The sequence below is a fragment of the Arachis ipaensis genome, chromosome B10 (assembly GCF_059453495.1).
Source record: "Arachis ipaensis isolate K30076 ecotype BB chromosome B10, ASM5945349v1, whole genome shotgun sequence".
Lineage (NCBI taxonomy): Eukaryota > Viridiplantae > Streptophyta > Magnoliopsida > Fabales > Fabaceae > Arachis > Arachis ipaensis.
Genome location: NC_142435.1, coordinates 2,927,136 through 2,945,155, shown reverse-complemented (window position 1 = coordinate 2,945,155; position 18,020 = coordinate 2,927,136). Strand labels below are relative to the sequence as shown.

Sequence of the window (18,020 nt, the reverse complement as noted above, 5' to 3'; positions counted from 1 at the left end):
AAATGAATGAATGAGAATGAAAAATATATAAAAATGTTATATTAAATTTAAGAAATTTTTGATAATTAATATAAGAAATTAAGAAATAAAGAGCAGGAAGAATCTTAATATGTATAAGTTGTAGAATTTGAATATTTGTAACTGAAATTTTTTATAATTATCATTATTATGACACTTTTAATGTATATTTATTGCATTTAATTAGTACTTGATTTTTAATTGAATAATAATAGATAAAAATTTTTTGTTTTAATTTTTTAAAAATATTTTACTAAATAGTGATTAGTTGATTTCAATCTTTTGCCAAATCATTAGAATTGCTGATGTGGCATCGTTAACAAAGAAAAGATAGCTTAAATTTATTATAAAAAAAAGTTGGTATCAGCTTTTATATATTATAAATAGATAGATAGAATGAGAGATCACATATTGCTTTAGTTACAATTAATAGTATAAATAGCTAGCTTCAACTAAGAATGCCAACTTGCTATAAACATCTAGTAGCCACCAACTATCACTAACTGCTATAACTGAATCCGATTTATTACAATAATACCCTCCAATAGTCATTGTTGAGCTTATTGTATATTTTTACACACAATATTCAAAAATGTTTGGGAGTCAAAGATAGTCATAATTTATCTTTTTTGGCTTTTGTTTGTATTTATTAATTATTGCTAGAATAAATACATAGGATTAGATGTAATAAGATTTTAATTATAGATGTTAGTAATTTTGAATTAGGAAATTGTGCTTTATAATTTACAAGTAAGTCTTTGGTTCTTTCCCTGTATTTACACTTCAAGTCGGACACAATTTATTTGAAGCTGCTGCTTTAATTAATTGCAGAGAAGGAACCATGAAGATGAGCTTGAAAGAGACGCGAAGGAAGGTAATGGATAATTTTGTGACAATATGATTATGATCAATTTTATACTAATATGTCATATTCAGAGATCAATTTATAATGGATTCACTGCATTACCGTGAAGGCCACCCTCAAATTCTTGCTCCTAGAATCCAAATTCAACAAGCTTACTCAGTCAAGGACTCGCATTGTCAATAACAGGTATGCACCATTGTCACACTCACATTACTAATCAAGTGCTTATAATATATTTGTTTACAAATTAATTAGGACATAAATATTTTAAAAAGAGCAAGTAGTCCAACGCAAATCCATGCAGTGTAGCTTTTAGAAAATTGCATGGACATAGACTTTTAGCAATAGCAGCTGACATCTTCAAACTTGTTAATACCTTATATAATAATTGTTTCTATTTCAATTTTCAAGTGTTATCATAAGCATTATCCAGATTTTGACTTGGTGAACTTCCCAGAAGATGGTGCATATCAATTTTTAAAATATATTTAATCTGACTATGTTATCAAGGTACATATTCTGTTCTATATAGCTCTAGTTCATCAAACGGAGCTCACAGCCTCACACAGTTTAATTTGGAAACGTATGATGTCCGGTTTTTGGAGGATGGCAAGCACAAAAATCATCTTTGAATATGCTACCTTTTCTATTCTCCTGCTTATATCATTATCCTATGTAGCTACAAGCCTTAATGTTAGCACTCTTTGCATCAAGGAAGAGAGAATTGCCCTCCTCAAAATCAGGAAAGATCTTAAAGATCCTGGCAATTGCCTTTCTTCATGGATTGGGAAAGACTGTTGTAATTGGATGGGTATAGAATGTGACAATCAAACTGGTCACATCCTAAAGCTTAACCTTCAGAACTCACGTATCTGCACCTTCACCAGTATAATGGAAGGGTCTTCCTTAAGTGGTCAGTTAAATCCTTCATTGACATACTTAAAATATCTGACTTACTTGGACCTTAGTTATAATGATTTCCAAGGAATCCCTATTCCAAAATTTATAGGATCTCTTGGTATGTTGAGTTACCTTGACCTATCTCAGGCAAATTTTTCTGGAATGGTCCCTTCTCATGTTGGAAATTTGTCAAATTTGCATTATTTAGATATCTCAAGTCTATTTCCATCATCACTATGGGTTAGAGATATAAGCTGGCTCTCTCTTTTGTCTAACCTTCAATATCTCAACATGAATTCTGTTAATATTCGCTGCTCATCAACTGAGTTGTTTCAAGCTATAAATATGATTCCTTCTCTGCTGGAATTACATTTGTCCTTTTGCAATCTTCATACTCTCCCTCCATCACTTCCATTTCAAAACCTTACATTACTTTCCATTCTTGATCTCTCTTTCAATGATCTCAATTCCACAGTAATACCTTCTTGGCCTTTTAATATTAGCACACTCACAGAAATAGATCTTTCTTCCTTATCTCTCAGTGGCCCCCTTAGCAGTAAGTTTGGGAGAGGGAATCTCTGCAAACTTCAGACGCTAGACCTATCAGAGAATTACCAGCTTACTGGGGATATATCTGAATTGTTGGAGGCCTTGTCTTGTAGCAACCAAACTCTAGAGTGGCTCTTACTGAGTTCAAATCAACTAACTGGAAAATTGCCTAATTCTTTATGGCAGTTTAACTCTCTGTTGGAACTTGATCTGTCAAACAACTCACTCTCAGGTCCAATACCAGCATCTGTAGGCAATTTATCCAGTCTAGGTTCACTGAACCTGCAAGGCAACATGATGAATGGTGAAATTCCAGAAAGTATTGGTCAACTAACCAAGTTGTCAACTCTAAATCTGCTCCAAAACTTTTGGGAAGGTACAATGACCAATATTCATTTCCATAATCTGACAAATCTCATGTCGTTCTCTGTATCATCCAAAAATAAGTCACTGGCTTTGAAAGTGACACATGACTGGGTTCCCCGTTTTCACTACTTATATAATGTGGAAATTCGTGACTGTCAAGTTGGCCCAGCATTTCCTAACTGGCTCAGAAACCTGAAGTCCCTGCTTAATGATATAGTTTTAGTCCTAGAAAATGTTGGAATATCGGAGGAGATACCCCTTTGGCTTTTCAACATATCCTCCCAAATCTGGCAGCTTGATCTTTCTCACAATGAAATATTTGGTTACCTTCCCAAAGCATTGAACTTTTCTTCCTCATATTCGCCCACTGTTAACTTAGCTTTCAACCAGTTGAAGGGTTCTATCCCACTTTGGTCTGGTGTGTCTGCACTCTACCTAAGGAACAATTTGCTTTCCGGAGAAATACCAGTTGATATTGGCAAAGAGATGTCACAATTGACAGAGTTGGACCTCTCAAATAACTACTTGAGTGGGAGCATTCCTCTATCTATTAATAAGATGCAAAGTCTTAGTTATCTTGATCTGTCCAACAACCATTTGGTGGGAGAAATACCCATATTTTGGATGGGTTTGCAGAGGCTGGGAATTATTGATCTATCCAATAACAGTTTCTCAGGTGGAATTCCAACCTCAATATGCTCACTGCCTTCACTTTTTATCTTAGACTTGAGCAACAATAACCTCTCCGCAGATTTGTCTTCAGCTTTTCAAAATTGTAGTAACCTGAAAACTCTTGTGCTAAAATACAATAGGTTTTTTGGGTCCATCCCGAAAGATGTCACCAAAAATCTTCCTTTACTTGCGGAGTTACTATTACGAGGTAACACACTAACTGGAAGCATCCCTGAAGACCTATGTCATCTACCTTTTCTTCATTTGTTAGATCTTTCAGAAAACAGAATATCAGGTTCTATTCCTGCATGTTTAGGAGATGTGCACGGTTACAAACTGCCTCAAACATATTTTATATATCTGATGTATTCATTTGTTTCTGAAGACCATGTACCATACACGAGGCATATAGAATTGGTCTTCGGTGGCAGAATAATGGACTATATCAACCAGATGGCAGTGCATTCGACCATTGATCTTTCTAAAAATGATCTTACTGGAGAGATACCAGAAAAGTTGAGTGAGCTAGTTCACTTGGGTGCCTTGAATTTGTCATGGAATCATCTCACTGGTAACATACCAAGCAACATTGGATCATTGACTGACTTGGAAAGCCTTGATCTTTCCCACAACCATCTTTCGGGTTCAATCCCACCAAGCATGACTTCAATGACTTTCTTGAGTAATTTGAGCTTGTCATACAACAACTTCTCAGGACAGATTCCAGTAGCTAATCAATTTGGGACATTCAGCGATCCATCGATTTATGCGGGCAACCCACATCTTTGTGGAACACCACTGCCAACTCACTGCTCCTCATTAATGTTGCCACCAAGAGATGAAGAAGAAGATGCAAATGAAGATGACGACAAGAGTGAAAGGTTCTGGTTATATGGAAGCATTGCTTTTGGGTACATCACGGGCTTCTGGGTGGTATGTGGCAGTTTGGTATTGAAGAGGTCTTGGAGACACGCCTATTTTAATTTTGTCTATGACATGAGAGATAAGTTACTGGTCTTTATTGCTGTTAATATGGTTCGTGCGAAACGCAGGTTTGGATTGGAAACAAACTGAGACGACACCCATAAAGTGTGTACCATAGTAATTAGTTTTCCCTTTTTTTTCTTCTTCTTGTGGATGTTGTTTTAAGTTGTGTGTTTGTATGCGTTGTTCACGATGGCAACACTACCCAAATCTGCGGGTACTCATCCCATCCCTATCTATTCAGGCGTTCCGCACGTGACGAATTTTTAGCGGGGCGGGGTGAGGTCGGGTTTTGGTACTATCCGCTCCGATATATATATAATATATCATTCTAATATATAATATGTGTAATATATGTAAAATAATTGATAATATTGTATTATATTTAAAATTTTACTTTAATTTATATTATGTATATGATGATAGTTATATAAATTTTGAAATTTAATTTTATTTATTAGATTTTATTAATTATATATAAGCGCGGGTAAGAAAAGATGGATACCTGCGAGGACGGGTTATGATTTAACTTTTTACAGTGGCGAATTTTATGCAGATTATTGTAGAGTGAGACGAGTCGGATATAGCAAAAAATCCGTCTCTACCCGTCCCGTTACCACCCTTAGCGTTGTTGAAACAGCAATACGCTTAAAATATGTAATGTTATCTAGTGTTCATAACGGAGAAATGGTGATTAGGTGTGTTTGCATCTCTAGAATAAAATGATAAAGAGCCATAGATAACTAGATATAGTCATTATTATTATTATTATTATTATTATTATTATTACAAAGTACTGGAGCTGTATTAATTAACGATGAGAGCCGGGAGGGATGCGGCGCGGTGGAGGAGGAGAATGCAAATAAAGAGGAGGACCACGATAGGGTCCTGACCGGAATGTCCTAAAATGTGAAGATGGTGGGTGTGGCTGTGAAGGGTCATCATGAAAAGGATAACGAATAGAGAGAGAAGGAGGGAGTGAGCTTAAGACAAGAAGAACGCATAAGAGTAGTAGTGTTGTCACTTTCGACCTTGTTTCACACATTTTTGCCATCTCTCTACTCTCTTCTCTCATTCTGCCTCTTCCCAAGCTCTGCCCTTTATAATTGAGTCCTCAATACTCAATAGCCAATACCAATTATATTAAAATTATTTATTAAATTTAATAATTAATGTATAATATATATTAAAATTAATCATATTAAATATAAAATATATATATTAAAATATAAAACATACATTAAAAATAAATTAAATAACACATATTTATACATAAATATATAATAATTAATTTTAATATATAAATAATAATTTTGTATTAAAATATAAAATACATAACTATAAATATATTTATACAAATATATAGTGATTGACATTAATATTTTTATTTAAAAAATACATTAAATGTAAAATTAACACTAATTATTAATGCCTTGTTTTTGGGAAATTTAACACAAAAGAATTTATTAAGGAGAGAGATTAAATAAAAGTATTTGAGAGATAAAAATTAATTTGAAAAAGGGATAAGTATGGTTTTGGTCCCAAAGATTTTTAGAATCGAAATCGTCCATCGTCTAATTTTCGATTTAGAATCATCCTTAACGTTTTTTTTCGTATTAAAATCGTCCTTTTAAATAAAATTTTTAATTTAATTCCTAAACTACCCCTATTTTAATAAAAAAATAAAATTTTAAAATAAAATAAATATAAAAAAAAAGAAAGGAGGATATATAGAAGCGGGGTGAGTGGGGAGAGAAAGAAAGAAGGGGGGCGAGAGGGGGGGAGGAGGTGGAGGGAGGAAGAAAGGGGGACGCCATGCCGCCGCACCACCGCCCTCCGCTTCTTCTTCTGTGAATTCTGTGAATTAGATTTTTTGTGAAATTTGTTGTGGAATTTATTGATTTTTTTTGTGAATTTGTTGATTTTCTGTTTCTGCTTCTCTGTGTGGAGGTGGGGGGTGGGCGAAAGGGAAGACGGGGAGGGGGAGGGGACATGGGGGTGGGGGGAAGGGGGAGACGGGGAGGGGGAGGGGACGCGGGGTGGGGGTGGGGGGAAGGGGGAGACGGGAGGGGGACGGCGGCGGCGTTGGTGGTGGTGTTGGTGGTGGAGGAGGATGTAATTGTGTTGGTAGTGATGAGGGTATTTTTGTCCAAAAAAAAATAAAAAAAACGATTTTAATACGGAAAAAAACGTTAAGGATGATTCTAAATCGAAAATTAGATGAATGACGATTTTGATTCTAGTTAAAAACCTTTGGGACCAAAACCATACTTATCTCTTTGAAATAAGTAAAAAAAATTATATTAATTAAATAAACTAATTTTATATTATTATTATTATTATTATCTTTTTAACATTACTCAATTAAAATAGTATTATAAATAAGTCACACTCCATATTAAAAAAAAGAAGTTAGTGACACTTAAATAGTTCAATTTTTAAACTTCTTTAATAAATTTGTCGTGTTAATATTAAGTTTAACTCAGCAATATAAAGAATAATATTTATTTATATAATTATTTTTATAATAATATAATATTATAGAGAATAATATATATAACCAACATAAGATTAATTTTATTATTTTTTACGTCAAATTTTTTAATTATATAAAAATAATTATACGATAAAAAACATTAATTCATACAAAATGTTTAATTTTAATATTATATGTCCTATTTAATGAATAAATTTTACTTTATGAAAATATAAAAATTACATAAAAAAAAAGACAAAAAAGTAATGGCACTTAAATTCTTAAAATTTTGAGTCATTGATCCCGAAGATTTTTGGACATGTAGAAACAATGTTCACACGGTGACATGGACACGGTACGATGTCGGCGCGGCAAGCAATATCCATTTGTATAGTAAGAAATTTAGATGCAGTTGATTTCGCATGAAATTGATAATTAAGAGTATATGAAATTGATAATTGAGAGTCGCCATATGATTTGATTAATTTAACTAATTTTTTATTTAACGGCTTTCAACTATCAACTTCACGGAAAATCGACTGTACCTGAATTCTCACCATTTGCATTTGGCATCCACTAGGGCGCACGCTAGTGAACTGTATGTTATCGTGCGCCACCTTCATTCCACTGGCTCAAGTTGCGCTGGCGTCTCAGGAGACGCGTCACGCGCTTAGCTCAACGCGTAGATCCACCCTCTTCTTCCTCCTTCTCCGAACATCATAGACATGTCAACGGTGGACTCCGCTTAAACTTCAACCACCTCATCACAAACTCCCAACAAAAAAAAAAAATTGCCAAACTTTAGTCCTCCAGGGTTCTCAATTCTCCACTACCCATTAAACAAACTCGCATCTTTTTCAGCTCATTGATCTTCACTTTCAGCATTTCAAGCTTGGGCCTTTCTCTTCTTTTTGACTATGGAGACGAAAAACACTTCGAGGTTTACGCTGATAAAGCAGTCATCAATGGCACCAGAACACCGCAGAGAAGAAGGATCAGAGCTCCACAACGATGGTAGTGGCGAGGAAGGTATCCATCCGGGTGTGAGGTTGATGTATTCGGCGAACGAGAACGATCTTGAGGGTATTCGTGAAGTTTTGGATTCAGGTGTGAGCGTCAATTTCAGAGACATTGATGACCGCACTGCACTTCACGTTGCTGCGTGTCAGGGATTAACCGATGTGGTTTCTTTGTTGCTCGAGAAAGGAGCTGAAGTCGACGCCAAAGATCGCTGGGGGAGCACGGTAACTAACTATAACTAACTAACTAACTAACTAACTAACTAAAATGACTCTGGTTTCCATCATTGATCTGGGTGTTTATGCATGATGCAACTTAGTTTTGTAGTTGTTAAGTGTGAACTATCTTTTGGCCTGAAACTGAATATAGCATCAACTGAAGCTGCGCATTTTCATAACGAAATTATTGTGTATTAGAAAATGGCAATGACAATAGTATTATAAGTTTTAGTTAGCTTCAAAAGACCAAAATTCAGATTTAGGGTATTTTTTAGCTAGACTGGTTTTGGATTGCTTGACTAATCAAATAAAAAATGCTTTACTTTGTAGCATATATCCATTCTGTTTGGCACTCATGCTGGAAGCCCGGATACATGATTGATATGTAGTGTCATTCAAGGCCTGAGTTTGTTGGATCAAGTTCTTGTTAAGATTCTTTGCTTTTTTCCACTGCTTTTGTTAGGCATTAGCTAAGTATTGGCCTGCTTTTACAATGGGAGGAAACATAAGAGGGTATAAGTAATGTGAAACAGTGGAAATATAATTAGATCTCTGGGTCTTCTATATGGATTGCATCTTAGAATTAAGTTTCTCGTCTTAGTATAATTGCTGGACTAATTAACCTCATATCTTCCAAACAGCCACTTGCAGATGCTATATTTTATAAAAACAATGATGTGATCAAACTATTGGAGCAGAATGGAGCAAAGCCTTTGGTATGTGTTAATTGAGGATTGTATTTGTCCTGGTCTTTAATGTATATTTGGTATTCCTACTCACCGTTGCTTATACATATAATTATACTGTCTCAGATGGCCCCTATGCATGTTCATCATGCACGTGAAGTACCAGAATATGAAATCAATCCTAAAGAACTTGATTTTACCAATAGTGTGGAGATAACAAAGGTAAAGTCATTATGATTTACTTCTTTCTGATCAACAGTCAATTTGTTTCATCATCCCCCCCCCCCCCCTTTTTCCGGCGTCCCCGCCCTGCCAAACAAAAAACCCCTTCCCCCAAGTGACCAAAACTGGTACTAAATAATAATATTTTGTTACATCTCTTTTATTAAGATTTAGCTAATGTTTTTCTTCAGTATTCAAATAGCTGTAAGCTGCAATTAGCAGTATTGAACTTTTATGATAATTTTGTTTATCTGTAGCCATGTTCTTGGAACAGAACTTTTAGGAAACTAGTTAGTCTATGTTTCTTAAGAAATGCTGTTTTCTTAAGAAATTCTGGGTATGCACTATCTAAGAGCACAAGGCTTCAATTAACATGTAAATAATTATTGCATCTCACAATCTAGTCTTAAATGGCAGGGCACTTTCTGTAGTGCATTCTGGCGTGGGACAGAGGTTGCAGTAAAAAAACTTGGGGAGGACGTAATTACTGATGAGGAGAAAGTGTGAGTTGCTCAAAAACCTTGAATCTTTTTTTCCCCTTCTTTCTTACTTTCACTGTAGCTAATATGCTTGGATTTTTACAGGAAGGCCTTTAGAGATGAGCTTGCACTATTCCTGAAGATCCGGCATCCAAATGTAGTTCAGTTTCTGGGTGCTGTGACACAGAGTAGCCCGATGATGATCGTGACAGAATATCTTCCCAAGGTCTTTTATCCTTCAATTGTTTGAAAAATGATTTCTTGAGCGGTTTTTGGTGTTGTTTGATGAAGGCTAAAACTTAGGTGGAATTAAATATACATTTAGTGATCTTACGTTCTGTATGTATTGGTCAGGGAGATCTCCGTGCATTCTTGGGAAGAAAAGGAGCTTTGAAACCTTCAACAGCTGTGAAATTTGCACTTGATATTGCCAGGTATTTGACACTCATGTGGCTTGATATTGGTTCTAGAGAGGGGGCTGGTACTCTGTGGTTTGATCTTGGATGGTGCTTATATGTTATTATTTCTAGTTATATGGACAAAGCATTCATAAACCTTAGGACATTTTCAAATTATGAGTTTTCTCAATATTTTGTCCTAATTTTCTTCTCTTATATATTTGCGTGAGCACTGAAAAGTTGTATACTTGTAAGGCTTTAACATTATCGTTGTCCAATACTTGCCATAGAAAAGTTAAGTTACCTGTTAAATGAATAATGATATCTCCATTCACTGTATTTGCCCTTTGGCCTGTTAAAAGTGTTACTTGTTACATTTTTATTTTTCCTTGAATATGCAGGGGAGTGGGTTATTTACATGAGAATAAGCCGTCACCAATCATTCACCGTGATCTAGAGCCTTCGTGAGTTTCTTTTTTCAATTATTTTCATCTTAACCTCTGTTCTTTTATGTGATGTCCATGTGTCTGGTTTAATAGTCTGATATAGTCTACACTTTTTATAATGTTGTTTATGAGTAAGCTAACAGTAACATATTGCGGGATGATTCGGGACACCTAAAAGTTGCAGACTTTGGGGTTAGCAAGTTGCTGGCAGTTAAAGAAGACAGACCTCTAACTTGCCAAGATACATCTTGTGGGTGCTGCTTTTCTTCAGAATTGATATTAGTGCACACTTGAACTATCTATATATGAAAAATGCTATATTTCTTATTCTTAGGACATAAGAAAATAATGCCATGCTTTATATTTTTTTGGTAAACATAGACATTCCCTTTCATGGACTCATTAGGAATTTGTTGATTTTGTTGGTAGGCCGCTACGTTGCTCCTGAAGTTTTCAAACAAGAAGAATATGACACCAAAGTAGATGTATTCTCATTTGCGTTAATCCTGCAAGAGGTATGTATTTTTAAATACTTTGTACTCAAACAAAAACTGTTCCTTGTGAAAGTTGAAAGTGTTGAATTGACCTCAAGTAATCATCTGCCTAAGTATCATTTTAAACTACATTGTTCTTCTCATAAATCAGCTTTGAAATCTTTCAAAATCATTTAGTTGGATAATTTCACTTCCTTCTAGTCAAATTCCTACAATTTCAACGAGTAATGTGGTAACTTGCAAGAAGTATTCTACTGTCGTGATATTTCTTATTTGTTATGCATTAGATGATTGAAGGTTGTCCACCATTTTCTGCAAAGAAAGAAGATGAAGTTCCTAAGGTGTATGCTGCCAAAGAGCGTCCACCTTTTCGAGCTCCAGCCAAGCGTTATGCCCATGGGATTAGAGAGTAAGTCTTCAATGTGTATTGATGATATTCTTTTCTGTTGCTAATAAATTAGTTTTTAAATCAGGTTCAAGAAATTTTTCCCAGACAAATTTGAAAATTGTTAAATATGTTGATGTATGTAACTTAATCTAACTATTGTTCACAGCCTATAATATGCTTTGTATATTACTAATCTTCAAAGTTTGCATGTTTCATGGTGTTATTTATATTTGCTGAAGTTTACAATGGAATTTGTTTATAGATTGATTGAAGATTGCTGGAATGAAAATCCAGCAAAGAGACCAACATTTAGACAAATAATACCAAGGCTGGAATCCATCTACAACACTATTGGTCAAAAAGGACGTTGGAAGGTATTTGTCACCTCGCGTTTCCTGTTTATCTACTAGTTTCTAGAAGTAAAAAAGATACCAAAAGAAACTAGTTTTTATTATTGGATTTTTTGACATCGTCTAATCCATGTAACCGAACAGACTGTAATTGGTAAAAATATAAGGCTCTAGTTCACCAATCGACTACATTGATATTGTCATTTGTAATGGTGACACTATTTCCAGGTTAAACCATTGAAATGCTTCCAGAATCTGGAGGCCTTGTTGAAGAGGGATCGTTCGAATTTTAGCAGTCGAGGCAGTTCATCGCGTTCAAGGTCCAGCCGGATATGAACAACACAGGTGCTGTGATGCAAATTACATTAGCTTAAAGATTAAGATAGCAAGCAGATTCATTTGGCTACTTCTTCTTATGTGTTCATTCCCAATTTGGCTATTATGTTTTCAGATTTTCCAAGATTCTTGATTAGTTCTTAAAGATTTATTTATTTCCAACTGCATTATTTGCGGCAATAGAATTGCATCTAAGATGTAACATAAGATTAGATGTGCTCCTTTGTAATGTACATTATGTATGTAATTTGTACCAAAACGGTTTTTTTTCTTTTAAATTTAGATTAAGAACTTTAACGAATTAAATTTGAAAAGTCTACTATTTTATAAAATTCAGCATCTATTCTTTTGTGTCTTTCCGGGTCAGATTTTATTTTTTTGAGTTATGATTATTTTTATTTTATTTGGGGTCGGATATAAGAGAATTTCAATAGGAATAACACTGAAGCCTGTTACGCATAAATGGGCTAAGGCCCGATGTAAAGTTTATATTTTGCAAAAATACTAGATGTCCAAATTTTGTATTCTGGAAAAAAAATCGTGCAAGATCTTCCCAATCCCAGGTGATGTGAATCTTTCATAACTGACTCTCCTAAATGATTTGCCTAGTTTGGGTTTTGTTATAAGATTAATATTTTTCTAAAAAGGTAATAATCAACCAAAAAAGTAGTGAAGTGAACGCGGATAGGATGGAATATGACTAAAATTTTTATTCGATGGAATATGACTAAAATTTTTATTCGATCCGCACTAAAATCATTGGATCGGATTGGATCTAATATCCACATTTTGTAAGTTTTGATCCTATCCGATCTTTGCAGATCGGATATTGGATATCGGATATATCCGCAAAATACAAAAAATATTTTTAAAAATTTATTTTTATTAAAAAATATCAATAAAATTCATTTTTTCAATTTTTTTAAATAGTTTACTCTTAAAATAATATTAAACTAACTTTTCTTAAATAATAAATTAAAATAATACAACATATATGATAATTATTGGTTGAAATAAAATATAAAAAGAATATTTACTTATTTATTTCTTTATTTTTGTGAATACACAGATATGCGGATACATATACAAAATTCGCAATCTGATATTATTAGTGTGCAGATCCGATCCAATCCGATCCAATGCGAATCAGATCTATATCCACAATTTTCGGATCGGATTCGGATGCACACCGTGAATATGTGATCAGATCTGATCTATGAATATCCCTAAATACAAGTTAAGGAATAAAAAAAGAGAATTTCTTTAAGAAAAAAAAGTTTAACCATTCAGACAGGAAACACGAGTGGATTATCTTTACATAACGTAACGTAACGATCTGACAAGTTCAAAGTAGAGGTATATAGGTAAATTTGATGCCTATATATTGAGTGATTTCATAGTAGCTGAATTATCTTTACATAATTTCAGTTTAAGTATCTTTGTGGTCCTTATGAATATTGCTAACTTTATTTTGGTGCCTACAAAATAGATAAAGGTCAAATCCATATTTCTAGTTAGTCTTATGGTCAAGAGAAGACCCTTTAATATTCTAAGCTCAAGATGGTTAAGCAAATGTTTAATATTTATTTGAAGAGATAACAGAATGTGTGTGTGTGTAGAGGCAACGTTTCCCTTATTGGAGAGTTTGGAATGCGGCAACAAATTATGGCGGTTCTACCTTTTTTCTTGTTTTAGAACACACCGTGTGCCATAAGGCATTGGGCACAGAACACAAAAATTTCATACATATAGAGAACCTTTTAATAATTCTAAACTAGTATATAGCTTAAACAGCACACAAAATTTGGGTGTTGTTAACATGAATTTGCCAATTAGTGTTGAACCATATCAACCTTAGACTACAATTCTACCATGTTATTTTGAGAAAGATTTACATAAAATAATAATGGATGTGAGAAAAGCTTTCACTTCCATCTTATTAGTGTTTTTTTCAGCTTCCAATTTTTTACTCTTGGAATTGGTATATACTATATAGGTAGCTTTCTAGTATTCGTACGGAAACATTATTATTATTTGACAGCCTGCTATGTTGAAATTGAAGAACATGGGAGCATGTTGAATTTGTTTATTTAATTAGTGTCGAATAACTCTTAATAATTCACCTGCTTTTCATGATTATACATCGTACTTACACCTGCAAATTGTGACCGGGAATTACACTATTCCTATTTCTTTTCTTTTTTTCTTTTTTTGCTTTTCATTTTATTGTATTTTAATCTTCTAACAAATAATTGTCTTCAGGCTAATAATGATGACTATAAATTGTTGATGTTGAAATTTGACCTTGCAAATTCAAGATAAGTTTCTTTTTATTTGTTTATTTTGGTTACATCACATCACTTGCTTCCTTGTTTGTTGTCACATATCTCTCGTTTTGGAGTTTACAATTTAATGAGTTGAATTACATACTCCTATGGCCTAACTCCTATGGCCTAATCTCACATAAATATTTCTTGAGTTATCATATTTATATTAAGAATTTTATTATAGGGTAAAGTACTAACTTGGTCATTTATGTTTGGGTGTAATACTGTTTTAGTCCTTAAGAAATAATTAACGAAAAGTCCTATATCAAAGCAGAACAAGAACAAAGTTGATAATTTAGAGAACAAGTACAAGCTCCAAAAGCACAAAATCAACCGTGGATGCATCAATACATTTATTTAATATTCTCCTTAGTTTTATAGAAAATATTTCATTTAAATTGTAAGAAGAATGATAAATAAATGTATTGATGCATCCATGGTTGATTTTGTGCTTGTTCTCCCGATTATCAATCTTGTTCTTGTACTGTTGTGATATATGACATTTTGTTAATTATTTAACTTTGACCTCACGGTGGGACTAAATTGAAGCTAAATGGAACTTTTTTAGATTCAAATAAAACATCTTAAATCTTAAAGATCAAAACAGGATTATGCCTAAATGTAGAGGACCAATCTAATACTTTACTTTTTATTATAATTTTTTTATCATATAAGATTTTTTATTAGATTAGTATCATATTTTGTAAAATATAAACATGAAGCATAATATTATTATTTTTTAAAATAAATAGTATTTTTATAAATAAAAAAGCACATATTGAAAATTCAAGTACTACATATTTGAAATTTATATTAACTTATAATTATTCCTTTTATTGTTTTGCTAATTTATCTGCTTTTTGTTATATCATTTGCATAATCTATATATAAAAAAAAATAGGTACATATTAAAAATCAGTCCATTTTTTAAATTGGACAAATTTTATGCGTATGTTATATCCTTTGTATTTCAAAGTTAGTCAAACTTCACCTATTTGATACGCATAAAAATTTAGTCAATATTATAATTAGGTAGAAAAATATAGCTAATAATGATTTTAAAATGAATTAAATCATGTTTTTTAAAATATGATCGACTGGATTATTATAAGTCATTTACTAACAAAATATAGTATTTGGTGCGAAAAGATATCATTTCTATCCATATGGCCGCAAATTATTTTGTAGAGTAAAGTATTATTTTTGTTTTTAATATTTGGAATAAGTTTTATTTGAATTTTTAATGTTGAAATCGTTTTATTTGTATCTTTAACGTTTATAAAAATAATTTAATATTATCTTGTCGTTAATTAGACATTATGAATTTTAGTTGGACTTTTAAAAATCTCTTTTTGAAGTTAAAATACAAATGTCCGGGTCAGAATGGATGATCCATTCCGATTAATATTGAAACTAATCATTGCAACATTTACATAATTCACTTTTTTAGTGACATAATTGAACATGAATACAAATTTTGAGTACAATATTAAAATCGAACACATCCAAATGAAATGTAATTGAGAATAAATACATTTAAGTGAGAATAATTAAAAAAATACAATCTGATCTATTAATATAATTAATGGTAGGATAACATTGAATCACTTTTATAAACATTAGGGATACAAATATGACAATTTAAACGTTAGGGATACAAATAGAATTTACCCCAAACGTTGAGACAAAAATGATATTTTACTCTATTTTTTTAAATTGGGGTGAAAATGGTATTTTTTAGGATCATAGATTATAAGGGGTTATATGTAGAACTTTTTTATTTAAAATGTAGAAATCGGACCCTCCGATTTTTTGGAACAAAAATCGAACCATCCGATTTATTAGAAACAAAAATTGGATCGTCCGGTTCATGAAATTTTTTTTAAAAAAAATCACAACAAATAAATCGGACCTTCCGAATTGATATTAAATAAATTTTAAAAATTAACTTGCAAAGTAATTGATAGATTCAATTTCTAATTCTCATACTAAAATAAAAACACATGCATAACTAATAGAATTGAATTACACACATTTCTCTTCTATAATAAAAGGAGAAAATTTCACTCTTCTCTCATGAGAAATGCTAAAATGACAATTTTTTTGTAAAATATACATTTTCCTCCTTTATAATTTTTTAAAAACTTCTTCTTTAATTTATTTTAAATTTTTTGTGTTAACTAATGTTAACTTTATCAATTTTTCAAGAAAAACTAAATTAAATTTTACAAAAGTACCCTCTAGCAAAAATTTTATTTTTTGTCATTAAATTTTACTTATCAAAATATCTTTTAATAAATTATTTTTTATTGATTAAATTGTATTTTTACCAAAATATTTTAAAGAATTAATAATTAAATTATTTTTTCTAAGATACCCATCAATAATTTTTTAATTATTAAGTTATGATTATACCAAAATTTTTGTTAATAATTATAGTTATATTTTACTATTAATTTTTTTATATCAATATATATTATTTTAATATTAAATAAAAAATTTTAGTAAGATTAATTTTCAATATCAATATATATTAATTTTTATACATATTAACAGTGGTAAGATTTTTTTATTTAATGTTAAAATAATATATATTAATATAAAAAAATTAATAATAAAATATAAAAATAATTGTTAATAAAAAATTTGGTAAAATTACAATTTAATAATTAAAAAATTATTGAAAAATATTTTAAAAAATAGTTTAATTATTAATTAAAAAAATATTTTAGTAAAAATACAATTTAATCAATAAAAAATAATTTATTAAAGTATATTTTGGTAAGTAAAATTTAATAACAAAAAAATAAAAATTTTGTTATAACGTTTTTTTGTAAAAAATAATTTATTTATTTTTAAAAAATGGATAAAGTTAACATTAGTTAACACAAAAAATTTAAAATAAATTTAAAAATATTAGTTATCACAAAAAATTTAAAAAATTATAAAAAAATAATATATATTTTATAAAAAAAAAATCATTTTAGCATCTTTTAAAAAAGAAAGTAAAATTTTCTCCAATAAAAAATTTTAGCCCCATATGGCTGTTCTTAATAACTCCATGAGACACTTATTTTAAAACAAAAAGAGTATATATCAAAGCCAAATTTAATTTAAGTGCCAAGAGTAATATACTTAGAAATAGTTTCTGTTATTATTTTGATGGAAACTACCCGTTTCTCTCTCTCTCTCTGTTCGACTTAATCCAAAAGTCCCATCAAACTTTTGGGGTAGGCATTAATTTCATTAATCAATAAAAAATTATTGTTTACAAAATCTAATAGCATAAGGTTTGTAAAATAAAAGTATATTTAATGCTTAGAATCCCATCAAGGGAATGGTGCATACACACATCAGCACTCATATTTGACTGATTTGATTATATATTTTGCTTCAAACATCGTTCCTTAGTTTCCTCCGATCACTAAATTTCTGTCACTTCACACGTACGTACCTTTATTTCTGTCAATCAATCCAAATTCCAAGTCAAAAGCTGTTTGTTGGTGATGACACAATACTTCATTCGATCAAACTCCAGTACTTAAAATGTTCACTTAATTAATTACCTGACATTTCTAAGCACTTTTATTGTGTCACTCCTTATTTTCAATTTTATCCTTTGCCTTATAAGTAATAATTTCTCTTCTCTAATATAATTCATTCTAAGTGACATTTTTTTTCTTCAACCTTTCATGTTATCTAGGTTAGAGGAAACTACAAATTTATCTTCTAAGAAACGAGCCTAGTTTTGTTATGAAAATATCTTAAGAATTTTTTATAATATGATAGAAAAATTTTTAAGTGTATCGAAAACACCTGTGTTTCA

General features: G+C 31.4%; 2 protein-coding genes across 2 annotated transcripts; both read left to right on the top strand.

Annotated features, from left to right (window-relative positions):
- Nucleotides 1–725: 725 nt before the first annotated feature.
- LOC107624555 (receptor-like protein EIX1) lies at nucleotides 726–4,654 on the top strand. The gene has a single exon (XM_016327055.3). The coding sequence runs from the start codon at nucleotides 1,469–1,471 to the stop codon at nucleotides 4,442–4,444; it is 2,976 nt and encodes a 991-aa protein (XP_016182541.1). The 5' UTR covers nucleotides 726–1,468; the 3' UTR covers nucleotides 4,445–4,654.
- Nucleotides 4,655–7,409: 2,755 nt separating this feature from the next.
- On the top strand, nucleotides 7,410–12,219 carry LOC107623365 (Integrin-linked protein kinase family). The gene is made up of 12 exons (XM_016325592.3): nucleotides 7,410–8,074; nucleotides 8,710–8,784; nucleotides 8,881–8,976; nucleotides 9,394–9,479; nucleotides 9,561–9,681; nucleotides 9,810–9,889; nucleotides 10,255–10,317; nucleotides 10,443–10,549; nucleotides 10,729–10,814; nucleotides 11,081–11,202; nucleotides 11,444–11,555; nucleotides 11,760–12,219. The coding sequence occupies exons 1-12, from the start codon at nucleotides 7,748–7,750 to the stop codon at nucleotides 11,865–11,867; spliced, it is 1,383 nt and encodes a 460-aa protein (XP_016181078.1). The 5' UTR covers nucleotides 7,410–7,747; the 3' UTR covers nucleotides 11,868–12,219.
- The last annotated feature ends 5,801 nt before the right edge of the window (nucleotides 12,220–18,020 follow it).